Here is a 22,473-nt window from a genome sequence, read left to right on the forward strand (position 1 = left end):
AAAATGAGGGTGATTTCTTTTCAATAATCCCCTACTAGACAGATTTAAAATATTATACCAAATAGTGGTCAATGCCCAAAATATGATAATCCAACTTAGAAAACAATGTAGCTACATCAACAAAGCTTGATGGCATTCGTCAAAGAATTTTTAAAAACCCCAAGAATTATACCACAATGATGTTGGTGAAAATGTACAATCTGTCATTACAAACAGCTTCTGTGTGAAGAACTGTTGGAGAGACGCCTGGGTGGCTCAGTCAGTTAAGCAGCCGTTCCTTAATTTTGGCCCAGGTCATGATCTCAGGGTTGTGGGATCAGCCCTGAATCAGGCTCTATGCTGGGTGTGGAGCCTGCTTAAGATTCTCTCTCTCCCTCTGTGGCCCCCACCTCAGCTCAAGCACATGTACCCACTCTCTCTTAAAAAAAAAAAAAAAAAAAAAAAAAAGAACTGTTGGAAAGATCTCTATACACCAGAAGATGCTGGAAAGTGGAACTATATACTTGCAAACTTCACTTCTGTACAGTAAGCTAATTGAGTCCATAACAGAAGAGAAACTCTTTAAACATAAAAATAACCACTTGAAATGTACTCGCTCTGCTCCAGCTTCTTATAACCTAGCATGTGCCTGCAAACCAACCTGAGTTCTTACAGTATCAATATTCCATCACCAGGATTCTTACAGAACAATATTTTATCAGTTCATTATCTTGTATTCCCTAGTTTCTCAGTCCCCATTTATCTCTGGGCTCTCATACTCCATTTGATTCCTTAGATTAGTACACTAATCTTGGATTTAACTATTTTAGCTGTGACTTTCTAATTCTCCAGGATAATACCTAAGTGTCTGCCTACAATGCTTTGGCTCCTGGCACTCACGTTCGAGAGTAAAAGATATCATGCCTCCAAGCTCTGCCCTAGACTCTAGGATATGCCTAACAGGGAAAGAAGACCAGACAAAGAGCAGATAATATAAATCGAATAAGATGAAATTCTGCTAAATGTATGGGAATGTTTAAAGGCTATATAAGACAGATAAAAAGAAGTGTTTAGGATAAAGTCTAAGTGTTATTTAGACTTACAAGCAGTCCTGAGCAAGATTCTTCACCAGAACATACTTAAAGCTGTGACTAATCAAACATAAAGATGGAGAAAGAAGTAAAGTCCCTGTTTCACAATGCTTTGTAAGAACAGAGAACTAGATTAAAGACTGACATAAAAGACCTGCATAAAAGGAACTTTCTTTAGCTGTAGATATATAAAGAAGTATTTCATTAAGATTGATGCAAAGCAAATAGTTCCACTGAGTAACCTAATAAATAACAAGAAAGAGATAATGTACATTGAAATTTATAAATTTTTAGGCAATGTCAATTTTTCTGGATAATAAAATGCCAAACAGGAAAAAATGGTATCTACACAAGTAATAAATGTGACAGGTGAGTTTAACATAAGTATATATTAAAAATCTAAAAAAATTATACTGTTTGAACTATTATTTATGAACTCACAATATAAATATTTTCCCAGGATATTGCTACAGAAAGCAAGAAGAAAATTCAAAGTCAGGATAAAAAAGAGAATTTAAATAAGAATTAAACAGAAAGTACGACCATACCCTTACTTAAAGCTTTGCTGGACCAAAAATTTGAAAGAAACAAAATTAAAGCAAGAGAATGGAGACATTAAGTCAGCTATCAACTGGTCTCTTAGCTCAAAATTCACCCTTACTGCCCGATCTATAAAAATGAATCTGGGTCCTTTAAATATTTTTCCTTTGCCAGATGGCATGATATAAGATTTGTCTACAGAGGACAATTGATAGCATTGAAGAGGGAGGTTTCATAATTTTCTCAGTGCCACCCGTCTGCAAGTCATAGTTTCTTTCCACCATACCATTTTCTCCAGCTCTCAACTCAGGCAGCAGGACTACGTACAAGAGCCTCAGTCAATCAAATCTGCATCAAAGCCCAGGTCACTGCTTCCTGCACTGCTTCTTCAGCCCTGGAAGTGTACACGCTGGACACCCTGTGGGGCTGGATGCTCAGAGCCACTGGCTCAAATTATACAAAGAAGTGTGTTGGGTTCCCATAGAAAGGGGCCTCTCTAGCTCAGTTTCTGCAGTGGTGCCCCAACTTCTGCATGCCCAACTGTCTGCAGGCCCACTCTGCAACCTCAGTTTGCTTGCTCTCCAGAGAGTTGTTTCTGCAGGTCTGGTGACTGTGGACCAGCTCTGGCCTGGGCAACCCAGTGAACTTAACTACATCTTAATGAGAACTCACCTTCTAAGGAAGTTTGTCCTTCCTTGGATTCACTCCCATAGCCCAAGATTACCCTTCAGATTTGCTATCTACCTTTAAAGTTACTTTCCTACAATTGCTTAATAATTTCTATATTAAATGTCTCCTGTTTAAATTACTGCTTAATGGAAGATCATTCTCTTTGGATTTCTTGACATTCCTGCACTATTAGGGCCTTCTGAGCAAGGGAAATTGATAAGCTATAATAAAGATAAGTCTCCCTTCCTGGAGACATTCTAGGATCATAAAAAATTCCCCTCTTCTTTCCAAAGATTTGCTTTTAGTTTATATTTAGGGTAATAACCCTAGAGATACTTCTCCCTTTCCCCAGGAATGATTTAATGCCAGAGTAAAGATAGGGTTTGTGTGTGTGTGTGTCTATTTTGGATGAAAGATGTGCCAGCAACCCTACAGAAGTTCTCAGTGTCATAATTTTGGGGTTCTTCTCCTGTGGTGCAAACCTGCTACATGTGCCAGGTAATCAGTACTAAAATGCTGTATGAGAGGCACCTGGGTGGCTCAGTCGGTTAAGTGCCCTACTCTTGATTTTGGCTCAGGTCCTGATCTCAGGGTTATAAAATCGAGCCCTGAGTTGGGCTCCACGCTGGGCAGGGAGTCTGCTCAAGATTCTGTCTCTCCCTCTCCCTCTGCACTGCCCCCTTCTCGCACACTCTCTCTAAAAATAATAATAATAATAAATAAAATGCTCTATGAATAATAAGCTGTGTTGTATGATCTATATACCTCGTGTTTCCTGTCAGAGTATCTATATATACTTATAAATTTAACATTATGTGGTTTGTCTTCTGATTGGACCTAGACTGATACAGATATATAAATGGACTTTTTAGAAAAATGATAAATTATGTGAGAGAAGACTAAGAATATTATCTCTTTCAGTGAAAAGTATCATAATCTGTCAGATCATGAATGCTATGGATCAGGTGAATAATACATTAAGGAGATAACCTCAAGCTTCTATTTGTTCAACAATATGAACTATATGCCTACCACGCACGAAACACTGTACTAAGTGCTAATGATATAGACATGAATACTACACAGTTTTCACAGTATAGAAAACATTTTTTTTAGTTTTAATTTTATTTTTATGGGAATTATCTTCATATGTCCCAGTTCACTCCCAGAAGAAATCAATGTTAACATTTCCTTGTGTATTCTTCTAGAAGCACTGTGTGTGTGTATATATATATATATATGCACATATATATATGCACAGTTTTTTGCATCTACAAACACACACACAAACTTTAAAACATAATCAATCCATATATTCTACAATACTGATTACCTTTTCCATGGTAATGATCTTAATAAAAAGTATTGTTATTACTGAAATTATATTATTATTTTAGAAAATTGTAACAATGACCCTATAATTGAAATCCCTTGGTAAATATACAACAAAGTATTATTTTATTCAGTGGTAACAAACTTAGAAACCCACTGTCTCTCAAAAAGTGAAAGATACAGATTCAAACTAATTTTGCCAAAAATACTAATATAAGGTTCTTATTATAAAATTAACGTTAAAATTAATATCAAAGATAACAACTACACTTTAATTTGGAGAGACGAATATATTCCTTTTTCCTATCAGGTTTTATTAGGCTATTATGTTTTGAAAAAAAAAACAGAGATTTTAGTGGTAACTACCCTTATTAAGAGTACTGACTGACATTTTTTATTAGCCAAACAGGTAAAATTTACCATAAAGCAATAGCGAAACCGTCTGAACTGTTTAAACATGCATATTTCTTTTCTGGAGGCAAATATTTCTTTAAGGGAATTAATGTCAAGTAAAAAACAAATAAACCACAGGGAAATGCTATTTACTAGACAAAATTCTCTGTTAAGCTATCTTTCATTGAAATGAAAAAGAAAAACTCAGTAAACATTTATTCATTAGGTAGTTCCCACTTTGATGAGTTTTAATAGCAATCTGTTTCTTACCGAAACAATGCATCTTTCAGGTTTTGTAACTGTTCCAATTATTACGGTTACATAACGAACCACCTCAAACTTAATGACATAAAGCAAAAGCCATTTTATCACAAATTCTATGAACTAGGAATTCACAAAGGGAACACTGAGGATGGTTTGTCTCTGTTCCACAAGGTCTGAGGCCTCAATGTAAAGTCTCAAAGGATAGGGGTGTATCTCCAAGAGTGACTACATAGCAGGGGCTGGCATCACCTGAATCATCTGATGGTTCTGGTGATTGGCCTGAAAAGACCTGAAGGTTATGAATGCCAACCTGACACCTGAGACCTTAGGCCCCTCCACATGGCCTGGCTTCTTCACAGAATGGCAGCTACAGGGTCAGACTTTGCAAGGCTCCAAGCAGGCCAGTATTCCCATAAACAAGGTGGAAGCAACACTGTGTTTTACTACCAAACCTAGGAAATGACACAGCACTTCTGGTGCATTCTATTGGTTACAAGTGAGTCACAAGTGTGCTCGTATTCAACAGTAAGAAAACTCCCCAACTCTCAATGGGGAATGGCAAGTTCTAGAAGAATATGTGGGGGGCAAGAGGTATTGTGGCCATCTTTGGAAAAAATAATCTGCTATAATAACTTAATATTCACTAAACTGATTTGGTTAAAATAATACAACCAACAGCACTAGACCCTTTGAACAGTTTTACCTCTGAACACAAGATACAGTTTCCTCAAAAATGACTGTATGTTCAGCTTTGGAAACAGAAATTAAAATTTATATGGTTATTATTTTATTAATATTTACAACTACCTTATGAAATAGGTGTTATTATTATTATCCATATCTTAGTGGATGAGAAAGTTGATTTTGAAAGCTGAATAACTTGCCCAGAAAGGTAAGTGCCAAAGGTGGGATAAATCCAGACGCGTGTGTCTTCAACGTCTAGGTTCTTGCCACTGAACAGGCAGTCCACACAGTACCATGTTAAATGAAATTCATGCAGATTTCATGAAAATCAGAGCTGTGCAAAGCAAGGACTACCTACATCTTGCTTTATAGAGATATAAACCCTTCAAGAATGGATTCATAACCCAACTATATTAGATAGTTGTACTAGCTAACAACTGTCTATGTATGTGAATGTGTGCAGCAAAAGAAATAAAAGAAAAGGGAAGGGAAGGGTAGGGATGGGAAGAGACAGAAATCACAATGAAATGTAACAGGGTAGCCTCTGTCATCGTATCTCAAGGGTAGTACCAACAATGGCTACATAATCTAACTTTCATTAAATGTTTAAATAGATAAATAAATTCTAAGAAAAATTTTCTACATCATTTTAAGTAATGAGCACTTGTGTATTCCTGAGAAGTTACATACTAGGTGCTGACACGGTAAATAGATGTTTTCTCTTATTTAAATTCTTAGGGCTCTGTTTTCTCTTTCCAGAATCCAAATTATACCCTCATCTGTTTCTATTAGTCATTTCTTTTATGTTATTATCTTCCAGTTAGAAGTTTAGCTTTTCAAAAACAGAAATTGTCACCGCTTGCATTGTCACTTTCTGTAATGCGTAATATGATAGTCCTATGTTTCTGATCTGACTGATGTTTTCTACAAACCATATAAAAACCAAAAATGTGACACAGTGGACAGTTATTCTTTCTTGGAGCTTCACACCACTTCCCAAAAATGCATCCTTGTAACTAAAAGGAAATTAAGTTAATGAGCTCATATAAAATTCCTATCTTTATTGTAATAGGTTTTTGAAGCCAACTATATTATATAATTTAAAAGATAAAGTAACATTTATATTTCTGTAAAACAAATATTTCAATGTGTTTTGTTTCTTTATAACGATCAGTATCATCTTTTACAATGGAGTTACTTGAGGAATCTTCAAAATGGAGAATTTTTCATAAGAACTAAAGGAAATAATTTCCATTTTTTGACAAATTTCTTGTTAAAAACAATCTTAGATGGTGTGTGAGCTCACAGTTTTGAAAGCATTTTTTTGTTAAAGTTCAATGATTCCTGGCTGTTGTTTTTCTGACTATAAAAACAAACCTCCTACCCACAATTTAGGAGAACTTATTAGTTATTTGAAATTATTTTATATAATTTTATGTAATTCTTTTTCACAGAATTTAAAATTAAACTTGTTTTAAATACTTTAAAATTATAGAATTGTATGTAATTTATTTTATATAATTGTTTTAAATAACTTTATATAATCCTTGTATGTTAGAAAATGCTTTCTAATATATATAAGCAAATAATGTTTTCTAGAAACAATCTACCATCCCTACTGCACTTTGATGACTCTTTAAAAATGCCATACCATCATTTTCCCTAGAAAGGCGGCATCACCCCCCCCCCCCAAAAAAGGGGGGGGGAATACGGTATCTGGGTTTGGGAGCTGGTCAGTCTTTATTAAGTAACTGTGAAGGTTTCCATATTACAATTTGTATTAGTTCTCTATGAAATTGGCTCTTTGCCCCCATCCATTTTTATTTGAAATCTATTATTTGGTTCTTTTTCAATAATAATGATAGTATTTTAAGAATACAGATGAAATGGGGGGCGCCTGGGTGGTACAGTCGTTAGGCGTCTGCCTTCGGCTCAAGGCGTGACCCCGGTGTTCTGGGATCAAGCCCCACGTCAGGCTCCTCCGCTGGGAGCCAGCTTCTCCCTCTCCCACTCCCCCTGCTTGTGTTCCCTCTCTCACTGGCTGTCTCTCTGTCAAATAAATAAATAAAATCTTTAAAAAAAAAAAATACAGATGAAATGGGGATTTAAAGAGCTTAAGTAACTTGCAAAGGCTATACTACAGAATTAATTTATGAAAGAGGACAGATTATATTCTCTATCTCTTTGATTTCTTACATCATTCTGGTCAATTACAGATTTGGTTTAATTCTGATTGATGAGAATATATATATCACAGATAGTCAGCTTTGCTCTTGACTACTTACATGACTTAATTTTTGCAGTAATTAATTTTTAAAAAATGTATTAACTTTCAAAAAGTAATGTAAATTCCATTTTACCATAATTTTGAATAAAATTATAGCTTCTGAATTACTAAAGAGTTAACAGAAATATCAGAGATTGCAAATTCAAATATCTGTAAGAGCCATATGCCACATTAACAAAGGATAAAAATCATATGATCAGCTCAATAGATGCAGAAAAAGCATTTGGCAAAATTCAACATCCATTCATGATAAAAACTCTCAACAAAGTGGGGTTAGAGAGAACACAATGCTTGCATTATTTAACGTAACATGCCCATATAGGGGGCGCCTCGGTGGCTCAGTTGGTTGAGTGTCCAACTCGATCTCAGCTCAGGTCTTGATCTCACAGTTTGAGTTCAAGCCCTGCACTGGGCTCCACCTACTTTAAAAAAAAAAAAAAGGCCATATATGAAAACCTACAGTTAAAATTATATCCAATGGTGAAAAATTGAGAGCTTTACCTCTGAAGTTAGGAACGAGACAAGGATCAATACATACTTGCCACGTTTATTCAACATAGTACTGGAGGTCCTAGCCACAACAACCAGACAAAGAAAAAAAGAAACAGCATCCATTTTGGTAAGGGAGAAATTAAATTGTCAGTATTCACAGATGACATATTATACATAAAAAACCTAAAGACACAAAAAAATAATAAAAGTAATAAATGAATAGAAGAATAAATGAATAAATGAAATTTTAAAATGAATAATAGAATGAATAAACAGAAGTAATAAATTCAGTAATAATAATAAATGAAAAAAGTAATAGAAGTAATAAACGAATAAGTTACAAAACACAAAATTAATACCCGGAAACTGGTAGCATTTCTATACACTAGGTAAGGAAGTTGCAGAAATTAAGAAAACAATTCCATTTACAATTGCACCAAGAACAACAAAATACTTAGGAATAAACTTAACCAAGGAAGTGAAAGATCTGTACCCTGAAGATTATAAAGCACTGACAGAAGAAACTGAAGATGATACAAACAAATAGAAAGATTACCCATGCTCATAGATTGGAAGAATTAATATTGTTAAAATATCCATACTACCCAAAACAATCTACAGATTCAATGCAATCCCTATCAAAATATCAACAGCATTTTTTAGAGAACTAGAGCAAATAATCCTAAAATTAGTATGGAACAAAAGACTGAACAGCCAAAGTAATCTTGAGAAAGAACAAAGCTGGCGGTTATCATAATTTCAGATTTCAAGATACACTACAAAGCTGCACCAACCAAAACAGTATGGTACTGGCATAAAAACAGATCAATGGAAAAGAATAGAAAGCCCAGAAATAAACCCACAATATGATCAGTTAATATTATATGTTATATATTGTTATATATTATATAGTCATTCTATGACGAAAGAGGAAAGAACATACAATAAGGAAAAAACAGTCTTTTCAATAAATAGTGCTGGGAAAACTGGACAGCTACATGCAAAGGAATGAAACTAGAGCACCTTTCTAACAACATACCCCCAAATAAACTCAAAACTGATTAAAGACCTAAATATGAGACCTGAAACCATGAAAGCTCTAGAAGAGCGTGAGGAATAATATCTCTGATATTGACCACAGCGACATTTTTCTAGATATGTCACCTAAGCCAAGGGCAACAAAAGCAAAAATAAGCTATTGGGACTACACCGAAATAAAAAGCTTTTACACAGTGAAGGAAACAATCGACAAAACAAAAAGACAGCCTACTGAATGGTAGAAGATACCTGTAAATGATATATATGATAAGGGCTTAATATTCAAAATATATAAAGAACTTACACACTCAACACCAAAAAAAAAAACAACAAATAATCTTATTAAAAACTGGGCAGAAGACACAAACACACATTTCTCCAAAGACATACAGATGGCCAACAGACACGTGAAAAGATGCTCAACATCACTAACCATTAGGGAAATGCATATCAAAACCACAGTGAAATATCACCTTATATCTGTCAGAATGGCTAAAATAAAAAATCACAAGAAATAACTAGTGTTGACGAGGATAGGGAGAAAAAGGAACCTTTGTGCAATATTGGTGGGAATATAAGTTGGGACAGCCACTATAGGAAACAGTAAGGAGTTTCCTCAAAAAATTAAAAATAGAAATACCATAAAATCCAGTAATTCCACAGCTAGGTATTTACCAAATGAACACAAAAATATTATTTTGAAAAGATATGCACACCCCTATGTTTACTGCAGTATTTACAATAGTCAAGATATGGAAGCAACCTAAGTGTCCATGGATAGATGAATGGATAAGGAAGATGGGGTGTGTGTACACACACACACACACACACACGAGTATTATGCAGCCATAAAAAAAGAGGTCTTGCCATTTGCGACCACATGGATGGACCTAGAGGGTATTATGCTAAGTGAATTAAATCAGACTGAGAAAGACAAATACAGTATGATTTCACTCATATGTGTAATCTAAAAAAAAAAAAAAACAGATAAATAAACAAAAAGCAGACTCAGACCTATTAATACAGAAAACAAAATGATAGTTGCCAGATGAAAGGGGTATGGGAAAAATGGGTAAAGGGAAGTGGGAGATGCAGGCTTCTGGTTACAGGATGAATAAATAATGGGAATAAAAAGCACAGAATAGAATATAGACAATGATATTGTAAACAGCTTTGTATGGTGACAGATGGTAGCTACACTTGTGATGAGCACAGCATAACATATAGAGAAACTGAATCACTATGTTGTACACCTAAAGCTAATGTAACATCGTGTGTCAATTATAGTCAAATAAAAAAAACCTAAAGTAGAAAATAAAAATAAACAGATAAACAAATACCTTCAAGAGCCAGATAGAGGACTGAGTGAAGTTCGTAGCATTTATGATAATAGGAAGAAGTATGGTACTGGCGACCTCATACCCTGCCTAAGAACAAATATCATTAACTGTCACCAATAGGAATGCAGCCTCAGGGATCATAAATTTTTAATTTTTCAAGAAAACTTCACAAACAGATTTCTATCAGAAATTTCCTGATATTTAAATGTTGACAACTAATTTCAATTTCTAAAACTTCCCTAACAAAATCTATCTGGCAAAGTATATTTGGCCCACTGACTGCTGGTTTGCAAGCCCTACTATAAACATGCCTATAATCACTATAGGATAATGCTGTTAAATAAGATTGACCTAAGTCTGTTTGACATGAACAAACAAGTATTACTGAACGCCAACAAGAAATATCAACACTGAGTGACTAAAATTATATTACTGAATGTGTTACAGGAGTCCAAGAAGTGAAAGGTGTCCAGAGAAATGAGAGATTGGTAGGAGAGGTTAGAAGCAGTCTTCATGAGCTAGATTATGGAGAATGAATAAGAAGAGAAGGAAAAAGAAGTTATTCTAGAAGAAGGACTAACATGAACAGAGGTATACTGACTGGTGTCACTAATGAAGAATATTTCAGGGTCAGTGATGATCAAAGGAAGATGTATTTCAGAGAGTAAGAAATACAGGAAAGGTAGCAGATTTCTATGGATTTTGAAAGCTAAGCAGAGTTTAGACTCAATATGATAGGCAGTTGAAGCAGTATTAAATTATTGAGGAGAATGACATAATTGGTACACTATCTTTTTAAAAAGATTAATCTGGTTGTAGCATGTAGAAAAAACTGAAGAGCAAAGAGTCTAGGGAGGCCAACCAAGAAATGGTCTCAGCAGTACAGGAATGAGGAGATGAGAGCCTAGACTCTAGTAGCAGAAATGTTAGAAAAGGAAGAGTTTTCCATTAACTTATTTACTTGAGTGAATCCTTGATGTTTGTTCGTGTGTGTGTGTGTGTGTAGGTATGTGTATTTGTGGGCAAGTGTAGATGCACTTTTTTTTTTCATTAACAAATTGGGGCTGGCCTAGTATAATGAAAAGAATACTAGTATAAGATTAGGAAATCAAGGGGCGCCTGGGTGGCTCAGTCGTTAAGCGTCTGCCTTCGGCTCAGGGTGTGATCCTGGCGTTGTGGGATTGAGCCCCACATCAGGCTCCTCCGCTATGAGCCTGCTTCTTCCTCTCCCACACCCCCTGCTTGTGTTCCCTCTCTTGCTGGCTGTCTCTATCTCTGTCAACTAAATAAATAAAATCTTTAAAAAAAAAAAATTAGGAAATCAAGATTCTAGATCTGACACAACCCCTAACTCAATGTGTGAACTTGGGCATGTCTCTTAACCTCACTGACCTGAGGTTCTGACCAGTGTTCTGTACCCTGGACAGAAAACGACAGACCCATGATATCATTGTTTGAGGCCCTGGATCTTACAATTACAAAAACCATAAATAATCTTAAGTCCAGTTAACCTTTGAACAACACAGATTTGAACCACACAGGTCCACTTACGGATTTTTTTCAGTAAATACAGTACAGCACTGTAAATACATTTTCTCTTCCTTATGCTTCTCTTAGTAACATTTTATTTTCTCTGGCTTATCTTATAAGAATAGAGTATATAATACATACAAAATATGTGTTAATTGTTCTCAGTAAGGCTTCCAGTCAACAGGTTATTAGTAGTTAAGCTTTTGGGAGAATCAAACATTACGTGGATTTTTTATTCTGTGGGAGGTACATGCCACTAACTTTCATGTTGTTCAAGGACCAACCGTATCTATATAAAAATCTAACTTCTGGTTTCTTTTAAAAGTCCCAAAATCCGGCTTCCCTGGGTCCACATTCCTACATGGCAAAAATGGTTACATTTGAGTAAGGAACTCCGTTTTAGGTTAGGCACATACCTTCTAGTTTGCCATAGTCCCACCATTTCCTGTTGTATCTCCACACTGAGACCCAGTGTTAGTTGCCATTCCCCATGCTTTCATTGCTGTTCTTATTATGGTAGAGAAATACTTTACTCACTTTTGTCTTTTACCAAAAGTGAGAAAATGAAAGACAATTTTCAAAAAAAAAATGAGAGAAAGCATACATCTTTACGGAAATAAAAAAATATTCTTTTCGATGTAATATGGGGGGGGGGGCATGCACCTGTGTCAAAAGATTGCCATTTAACTCTCCTTAATCAAACAGTTTCTTCATTTGAGTTTGGGCACTCTGCTATACGTGTTACGAAGCTATTAAAAAAAAATTAAGAAGCGATATAATCAAATTCACCTTTTAAACAGAGTACTCTAGCAGCATGTAAAAACTGGTTAAGAGGGGAAACGCTGGTGGAAAGAACATCTGTTACAGAAGAATGAAATGGTCTCAAGAAGGGGTGATAAAACCCGGAACTGGCATGTTTACAGTAGAAAGAAGAGAAGAGGTAGACTTGTTAGAATTTACGGAACCCAATGGATATTAGAAATAGAAGGACTAGATTTCAGGAATGATTGACTGGATGGGTGGTGATACTATTCACCAAGCTAGGGAATTCACAGGCTTTAAAAGTATTGGGTAAAGGTGAGGTAGTATAGCATTACTCTGTAGCAGAAATAAGCAGTAAGGGTAAAACAGTTTTACATTTGTAAATGGTTGAATAAAATCAAAAGAGAAATGTATTTCTTGAAGTGCAAATTATATGAAATTCAAACTTTAGTGTCCATAAACAAAGTTTTACTAGAACACAACTCACTCCTTTTAGTGTTTATAGCTGCGTTCATGTTATGATGGCAGAGTTGAGTAGGTGGATAGAAACCACTGTAGCACTTTCACGAGTTTACACTGCTGTTTGATGTACTACAAATTACAGTGACACAAGTTATGGCTGCGCATTGTTTCGAATGCCAAGTGTATTGTCATATCACAACACTTAATTTTGATCATTAAGTCAAAACAGGAAACATACACTTCATATGTATGCTTTTAAGGCATTTTAAGTGCTGTGTGGATTATTTTGTTATTGAATTAGATAGCAAACCAATGTATCATGCAATGACACTATAGCTATGCTAGAAAAATACTACACCTATATTACCAGACTAAGCATTCATCATATTCACAATTCTTAGGAAAGTAATTGTCAGATAAATTAGAAAATATAAAACACAGTAGTTCATCACAGCCGAATTTCTTTACAAAAATAAAAAACGAAAATGCAGCTACAAAGTAAGTTTCTGAGTGGCTCACTTATTAACCAAGCAAAGAAAGCTGTTTACTCATGGTGAGCTGAACTGTGTTTTGACTACAACAACCAGAGAAATATTTCGGGGGTGGGGAGGGGGGTGACAACTGTTTAAGAATAGCCTTTCTAGGGGCGCTTGGGTGGCACAGCGGTTAAGCGTCTGCCTTTGGCTCAGGGCGTGATCCCTGCGTTATGGGATCGAGCCCCACATCAGGCTCCTCCGCTATGAGCCTGCTTCTTCCTCTCCCACTCCCCCTGCCTGTGTTCCCTCTCTTGCTGGCTGTCTCTATCTCTGTCGAATAAATAAATAAAAATCTTTTTAAAAATTTAAAAAATTAAAAAAAAAAAAGAATAGCCTTTCTATGATGATAGCTACTTGAAGAGTTAAGGACACTGGGAGCAATATCAATATTCAACTAAAAACCAAGGCACATGATTTTGAAAGATTTTCCTTGGTTTTTGATGAGTTGACAGACATTAGTGCTACTACTTAATGTTGTTTTTGGAACACTGATGCCAAGCATGAAACTACTGAAGAATTAGCCTCAACAAAGAGTCTCACAGAGCAGTAATAGGCAAGATTTTTTTAAAGTTGAGAACATAAATTAATTCAGTACAACCTGAAGTGGAATCTGCTAAGATGTGTTACAACTGATAGTGATAAAAATGTGACGAATAGAAAAAGGCTTAGCTGAACAAACTTACAAAGTCTGTGAAATATAAGGTATTTAAAGCCTATGGTTCTTCATTAAATTATTCATCAGCAGCCATTTTATGAAGAAAATATTTTAAACTACCATGTATTATTGAACCAGTAGTATCAATTTCACCCTCACAGAAGTAAGCATCATCAGTTCTGTGTACTTTGATAAGTAGAAGCCAAATACCCTGACTTGCCTCATCACACAACAGTTTAATGGCTTAGCAATCAATGGTAGAGTTTTATTGTGATTTTTTAGTTCAAAGGTTAGATGGAATTTCTAGGAGGAAAAAAAAAAAAGAAATGCCTTTAACCACAATTATCAAACAATAAACAATGAATGCCTCTGGAAATTAGATTTGCTGCAGATTTGATGTTTCCTAAAATTTGACCTGAAGATCAAGGCGAAATAGTGCTTATATGAGAAACTTAAACTACCTTAAGTCATTCTGAAAAGACTGCTGGAAACACAAGTAACCATCAATCTGTTATATATACTTCTTGTGCGGTCATATGTTAAAATAAGATCCCCATGCATATACAAATTTGTAACATATATTTCGCAAGCCCAAGCTACCGTTACAGCAGTGTTTTTCAGACCTCATTTCAAATGCAAAAGAAACTTCTATACATCAAAATCCACTTAACTAAGCAACTAAGAAGCTTCTACCTTTCTGTTGGAAGTGGTTAATCTGCACTGTAGTGGGGCATGCTAAATAGCAAATATCAAGAGAAGAAGAATCTAAAAGAATTCTATAAATTCCTCCCATAGAAATGAATATGCTCATTAACAAAATCATATGCTAATGACTGACAGTATTTGGCAGTATCTATCTGTGTGAAAACATGGTGCAAAGACAAAATCCATTAAATCACATTATAGATCTGCATTAACAAATTAACATCCGGATCAATTCTGATGATAGGGTAACTGAATTCCAATTAAGTGAAATGCTATCTGAAAAACAGAATTATAATATTTTCATTAGTAGATCTGTATTACAATAACTTATGTTCACTTAGTGTTGTATTTTGAATATGGTCAGCAAAATATTTGTGGATATTTGTTTTCTCTCATCATGTATTTCTCTTTTATCTATGTAATATCTTTGATTTTGCCTCTTGGCCTGCAAAGCCTAAAATACTTACCATCTGGCCCTTTACGTAAAAAGTCTGCATACCTAGGCTCTATGGCGATGCTATTGAAAGGGCAACATCATCTGTCAGTGTCTTGACCATGCAAATTCTCAGCCCACCCAACACCTACAGAATCAAAATTTCTGAGGGTGGGCCTAGTAATTGTTTTTTTTTTTAAGAAATGATCCTTGATTCTTAAGCAAGCTAGAGTTTGAGACTCACTGCTCTAAAACAGGACTTTAGAGACTTAGTTCTCTCCCCCTGGATAAATTATTTAATTCTTTGAATCAGTAAAATGGGGACAGTGTCACCTATTTCATAGAATTGTTGAAAAGATTAAAATTAAATTTTAAAAATATGAAAAAATGTAAAGCTTAACATAATTGATATCAATAATTCTTATTAAATGATAATAAATGGTAATTATTAATTCATTGGTATAGTAAAACTCCCTTGTACCAGCCCCTGAGACATGATCATTAAATTTTTAGGAATTTTATGAGGCAATTATTAAAACAGCCATTACTAAAAGTTAAATTTTATAAACCTAAATAAGTTATGTTACAACAAAGGTATTAATATTCAAAACTCATTACTACTTAATTATTTTACTACATTTTACTATTATCTGTGCTCATAAGGTTATTATATTTATATGGTGGATCTACTATATAATGGTGTGCTGCAGCTTGTCTCTTCCCAACTATGCATTCACAGGTATCAACAACCACCACAGATCAGGGCTTTCTGAGAGAAGGGCTTTTGGTTAAACATTAACCATCACCCCTCTAGTTAATCATTATTAAAAACTGCACAATGAATTTGGTTTTGAACTGAATGAACTTGTATTAACTATGCATGTAGAAATATTTAATAATCTCCTAGATAAAAAGATAGCCCATACATATATGTGCCTACATATATTATAGCCTATACATGTATAATATATAGTGCCTACATATAGCCCATACATTATACATAGTGCCCACATATTATATATAACATATGTAATAACCTATACTATTAAATATATATGCTTACATGTATGTATGCCTATAGTATATGTAAGCATATATATTTAATAATATATATACATACATATGTAGAGACTAATAGCATATAGATAGTAGTTATAAATATGGACAAAATAAAGCAAAAACAGCCTTTAGAGCAGAGGACAGATACAGAGCTCACATGGAAAAATTTCATTTTGTGTACAAAAAGTTAGAAGTTTGTACTTTGGAGTTTGTAAGCTGCAGCTCAATTTAACCACTTCCATTTTTCACTATCCTAAGTCTCACTTTTAACTCCTAGAATGGTTTTAGCAACAAAAGTTTTATAAATAGACACACTGACAGAATGACATTACTCTGCAATTTGAATTCAGCATTCATACCTTAGCCAGTATGAATAATGGTATTTTGGGCCACCTAGTTAGACAAAGCTAACTGGTTGTTCAAACCCTGACATGCCTCAAGTAGACATTACCCTTTGAACACTAAAGAAAAATGAATTATATAAGGATGATTATAGCATATTTAAGACAATGATACTGAGTATACTTCAAAGCTCAGTTCCAAGGAATCATAGAATTTTATAACCAAAATAGGCTTCATAACCTACTGATATCTTCATTTATTATTGCTCTTCTCACCACAAGAAAGAACTATTTGCCAAGTTAAATGTCTAGGAAAGTATAAATTATCTGAACATCTGATTATCTAAAATTAACACAAAGTTCTCAAAGGAGTGGATCCCTCTCCACTCCTCCTGATGTTTGAGTATTAAAAATTTAGGTAATTCTTATGGCCACTGCTGGTGCCACCAATAATGTCAGAAATGCCAAGTTCAAATTCAGGTGACCTGGAATCTCAAGAGGGAAACCACACTATTTTCCCCAAAGGCACCAAGAAGCTCCAACATTCCACTGTGAAAGTTAAAACTCTATAGTTCTCAAAATTAATTAACGTTATTATAACTTTCCATACAGTAGTACTAGAGACTTCAGAATGACTCTACCAAAGATAGTGAATTTAACCCTTTTCCCATATGAAAAAAAAAAATAGGTATATGGGACCTATATCTAATGTATGTTGATAGAATGCCAACATAAGAAAAACTGTTGAACTAGTCAATCTGTCATCTATGCTCTTTTAAAATAATAAATTTTACTGATTACAACTTTACAAAAAAAATTCTATCACTCTAATTCACAAAAAAACAAGTAAAAGTACTATTTTTTACATTTATCTGTGAAACCATTCCTGGACTTAAAAATACAAGAGGGGAAAAAAAAAAGATTTCTCTATAAGCTAATATATATTTACAGAGAAAAACAAAACTCCAGGAATTAAGGGTATAATAAGAGGCATAAATATAACTGGAGAAATCCCAAATTCACAAAGACTAATAGGAAATAAAAAGTGATAAAACCATTCATCAGTAAAGAGTATATTTTATGTAAAATGCCATGTAAAATTACAAAAACATTTCTAAGCTCACTCTGTATGACAAATACTGCAAATATAAAAAGTATTCTGTACTAAGACATAATGGCATAAAAAATGGTATGTCAAAGAAATATGAAGCACTATGGTGAGATAACAAATTATTGTCAGGCAAGAAAATAGCATGTATCATTATATGTAAAGTGCAACGTTTTAAAAATGTTTAAAGAAACCTATGCTTACAGATCTTTAAACAGGTCAAGGGATATAGCATGAATACATAGTGAATTCTTAGTTCCACTTACTCATTACTCGGTTAGCCTCTACAATTGACCTCCATATTTACTCTACCTTTTAAAGCTGCTTTTTAGAAAATATCCTGGGTAATATCCTAATCAAACCACATCAACGTGGATCCTTTTCTCAGTCCTTACCAGTCTGTTCTAAAGCAATGGACATTATTGACCATTCAGTCTTTAATGAAACTAGCCACATGCCAATCCTAGTCTTTCACTCCTACCTACTTCTCTTTCAGTGTCAAATCATTCTACTCTTCTTCCCTAGCAATGGATCATTCCTCAAGATTCTTAACCTTGGACAAATTTTCTCTGTTGCCTCTTAACTTCCTACCTAACTTGAAATATCGTATCAGGATATTTATGGATAACTTCCAGATCTTTAGTTCAAATCCTCTCTTAAAAGTTAAAATAACTGTTAAATATTTTTTACCTAGTTTCAGTCAACAAATGTTTACTGCATGGCTACTATGTGCCAGACACTGTTAAAAATGTATTCAAAACCTAGTGAGAGTCCCTATCAACAAAGAGCACAGAATCTAAATGACAAACTAAACAGTCCAACTCATCAGGTCCGAAATTGACTATTCATGTTTCCTCTTGCAATGGATTAAATATATATTAATAGTTCTGCATTCTCTTTATTGCCCAGGTGATACTATATGTCTCCTTTCTCGATTCTATATTCAACTAGTTGGCAAGTAAATCCTGTTCTTTATTTGCAACATTCTATTCCCATTGCCACAGCCTAGTTCAGGTCAGTAAACATTTTCATCCAAACTTCTCTATTTTCTCATCTAACCCATCCTTCACTCAATTAACAGATTAATTTTTCAAAACCACAGATGTAATCCATCACTTAACTACATAAAAATGTTTCATTGTCCCTCAATAGAGAAGTCAAAGTCTGAAAACTTCAACTTGGCATTCAAGGTCCTCCATTATCTGGTCTTTACCTATAAATAGTTTTTCCTCTCTGTCACTCACTCTTACCTTACCATTTGCTCCAGCCAAACATGGCTCTTTAATTATCCTGAAACTCCTTGATTGTTCCCTATCTCTATATCTTCATTTGTGTCATTTCTCTCCTGTCAACCGCCATCCTGATTAACAGTCTCCATTCATTTCTACCTCTCAGAAGCTCAACCAACCTTTGGTTCAAATAACATCATTTTTCTAAAACCTTCTGTCCGTGCCCTGAATCTATAATACATGTAAAGGTCTTTTATATCACTTACACTTTATTTCTATTATAGCTATCTATGTATGTATTGTATCATTCCTATGAAGGTTATATGCGACTTGAAGTATGAATGTCTTATTCATCTCGGTCCTCCCATAATACATTGCACATGGTTGATATTTAATAAATATTAAGTATATACTGAATTTATAATAAGATATATATTATAGCCATGGCCCATAAGACTATACAGGAAGTTTCCTTCACTTTCTTACAGAGAAAAATCACTGCCATGAGAATATTTTTTTCAAACCACCTTATTTCTTGGAAAGACTTTAAAAAGTGATTTTTTCCTACCATCAATCAGGGTACCCCTTATGTATGTATCAATTGTTATAACTTCCTTGGCTCAGAATATGAAACTGCTTTACAAGTTTTCAATTTTACGTTATTGCATGTACTTACTGATCACACACTAAACCACCTTACCATGGAAGACAGCAGTGCAAAAGAAAATGATTTGCCAGGAGGCTATCCCAAAACCCATACCACTGAGACAACCCAACTTTCTTTTTTTTTTTTTTTTTTTTTAGCAAGAAGAATACTCATAGCATAATTATACCTCTCTGTTCCCAATTCCTCCAAACCTCCATAATATCTACCAACCTGAATGTTCAGAACCCATACTTTCGAGTTCATAAATTGAAAATAATAGATAGGCTTTAAGTTCAACAGTGAATTTACCAAAGATTTACTGAATATCTACTCTGTGAAAAGCACTGTGGGGTACACAAAAATTAATAAGACATAATTTACATCTTCTGGAACTCATGACTAAATGCACAACACACACACACAAACAACTCCATTATAAGACAGATTATGTAAGTGCTAAAAGCCTCCAACAAGGTACAGAGTGCTATGAGGAGAGACTGGTTTAATCAGAGTATACAAGAAGCTTCAAATGAGAGATGGGTTTCTATCTGATCATTCTTTGAAATCAAGCAATAATATTCAAGATTTTGAAAACCAATTATTTTTAAATAAATAATTTTATTTGTTTTAAGTATTTTTAATCATAAGTATTGCAACAGAATTTTTTTCTACTGAAAAGATTCTGACTCAACATGTAAGTTAAAATTTTATTTAAATGGATTTTTTAGATCACCTTGAAACATGGGTAAATGTATTTTACAGGCCAAAATTGTGGCCTATAATTAAGCAGAAAATTTTTGTATGTTCAAGGAAAATCCACATGTCCAATAATCTGTATTAACATTTATTTAAAATTCTACTCCTAGAGAAAAGCTAGGTACATATGTGTCACCCAATTTTACATAAATTTGTTCAGCATACCAACAGTGCATTAAAAGGGAAAAAAAAAACTGAACTGAAAATAAAATTCAGGGCCATAGATTCATTTTTCATTCATACCACCTCCTCCTGCAACACTAGCCTCTTCCCAATATATGGCCAAAGGTCTGAAACAGAGCTTGGAGCATCTGTTTTCCAGTAAACTCCACCGACACCATTTCTAGATTTAGATACTTCCTTGAAGATTCGGAGTTGCCATGACTGAACTCTAGACGTGTTGAGTACTGTATTGACAGATGAAAGAACCACATTCATTGTAGGCTTAAAATAACTTGCACGCAAGGGGTGGGAAAAGTCCGAGTTGACAGATGCCAAAGTAGCAAATTTTAAAAAGAGGAAATCATGATAGGAGTGGAAGCAAACTACGAACATGTAGAAGTACGGTATTCCAAATTGCAACTATTTAAAAAAAATTCGTCTTTTAATTACAGAACTCATCAGACGTTTTTGTAATTACTGAACTTAACATTAAAGCAATATGTTATGAAAATTTTTTAAGATAAATCATATGTAGTTTTAGAAAATATATTTGCTTTTAAATATCTAACCCAAAACAATCTCTTGAGATTAACCATACATACAAAGGAACTAAAATCAGATTATGTAGATTTAGGCAGCGGAAGCTGGGAAAGAATAACTACATGTAAGTTCGGTAACATGTTACATGGTGCGTTTCCTCGTACAGTAGACAGGAGAAGGAACCAAAAATATGGGCTGAGCACAGGAATATTGCACATTGTAGTCACCCAACACTAATTCAACAGCTAGCGGTTCTATCCATCCTTCCTCACGTTCCTCGTGGCCTCTGACAAGTCATCCTTTCAACCTATGAGGCTGTCCGTTCTCCCCCATCAAAAATAATTTCCATGCAGGTTGTACAATCGCCCTGACAAACTACTTGCTCGCACTTCCCCGCCTCGGGATGAACAGTCCCCAAGATGGGGAAAGGTCGCCCTGACAGGGAAGTTACACGAAGTGGTCTCTCTCGCGGTCCGACCGAGCCTCCACACCAGCAGACGCCGGAGAAAGGAAGCGGGTGGCCTCCGGAGAAACCCCGATGGGGCAGAGGATGCTAGCCCGCGAGGCAGGCACCGCGGTGCCCGGGCACCGGCTCGGGCAGGAAGAATGGAGGAGGGGAGGCGCGGCAGCGAGGTGCCCGAGAGACGGGCGGCGGTCTGGCCCCGCGGCCCGACCCCACCCCGCGCTCGGGACCCTCCCAGCCCGGGGACCGGCGTGCGTTCCGCGTGCGCCGACTCTCCCCGGAGGAAGAGCCACTGTATTACACCCGTGGATTTGAGAAATCCGGCAACTTTGCGCGAGAAATGCTTCCCACCCTGCAACACGCCGAGAAAGAGAAAAATGTCAGGCGATGACGGGGGAGGAAGGATGACTTACCCATGTTTCTCCCAAAGGGTGAGGAGCCAACAGGGCGAAGCGAAGGTCTCCGGTGCGGGCCGCGCGGCGCTGTGTCCTCCCTCTACCTCTGTCTCTCCCGCAGCCAGGGAGGGACCCGCGGGGGGCGGCCGCCGGGGAGGAGCAGCTGCGGCTGCTGCTGCTGCTGCAGGCGGCGCGGCCGCGGCGGGGACGAGCGGCGGGGGGCGGGGCGGGGCGGGGCGGGGCGGGGCGGGCGCAGCCTGCGGCGGGCGCGGCTCCGAGCGGGCGGGCGGCGGAGACGCCGAGCCGGCCTGAGGAGCGCCTGCCCCGACTCGTGGCCCGGGAGGGCCCCGCCCTCTCCATGGAGCATGCTCAGTGCCACCACCCCTTCCCCCCGCCCCACCTCCCGAGGCAAGTGAATCTGAGCGTGCGGGTGGGCGTGTTTGCGGACCAGCTGCAGCCGCCGCGGAGCCGCTTGATGGCTACCGCCTGAGGTGCGGTGGGTGGGCCTGGAGAAGGCAGAGCGCGGGGGTACTGAGTCCCGACTCCTACCGTCTGGCTTGCCCCGGCTTGCTCTCCGACCCC

General features: G+C 36.2%; 1 protein-coding gene across 4 annotated transcripts in view; it reads right to left on the bottom strand.

Moving 5' to 3' along the window:
* RAP1GDS1 (Rap1 GTPase-GDP dissociation stimulator 1) overlaps nt 1-22,098 on the bottom strand; it is a 144,384-nt gene extending 122,286 nt beyond the window's left edge. For 2 of the 4 annotated variants that reach the window (XM_045792176.2, XM_045792170.2), the window contains exon 1: nt 21,910-22,097. In XM_045792176.2, the coding sequence (XP_045648132.1) occupies nt 21,910-21,913 (4 nt within the window). In that variant the 5' untranslated portion in view covers nt 21,914-22,097. Of the gene's footprint in view, nt 1-21,909 lie in introns of all 4 variants that reach the window. The other 2 variants (XM_045792173.2, XM_045792179.2) reach the window with 2 other exon arrangements.
* Nucleotides 22,099-22,473: the final 375 nt, after the last annotated feature.

The sequence above is a fragment of the Ursus americanus genome, chromosome 8 (assembly GCF_024610735.1).
Source record: "Ursus americanus isolate L20-20 chromosome 8, mUrsAme1.1.p, whole genome shotgun sequence".
Lineage (NCBI taxonomy): Eukaryota > Metazoa > Chordata > Mammalia > Carnivora > Ursidae > Ursus > Ursus americanus.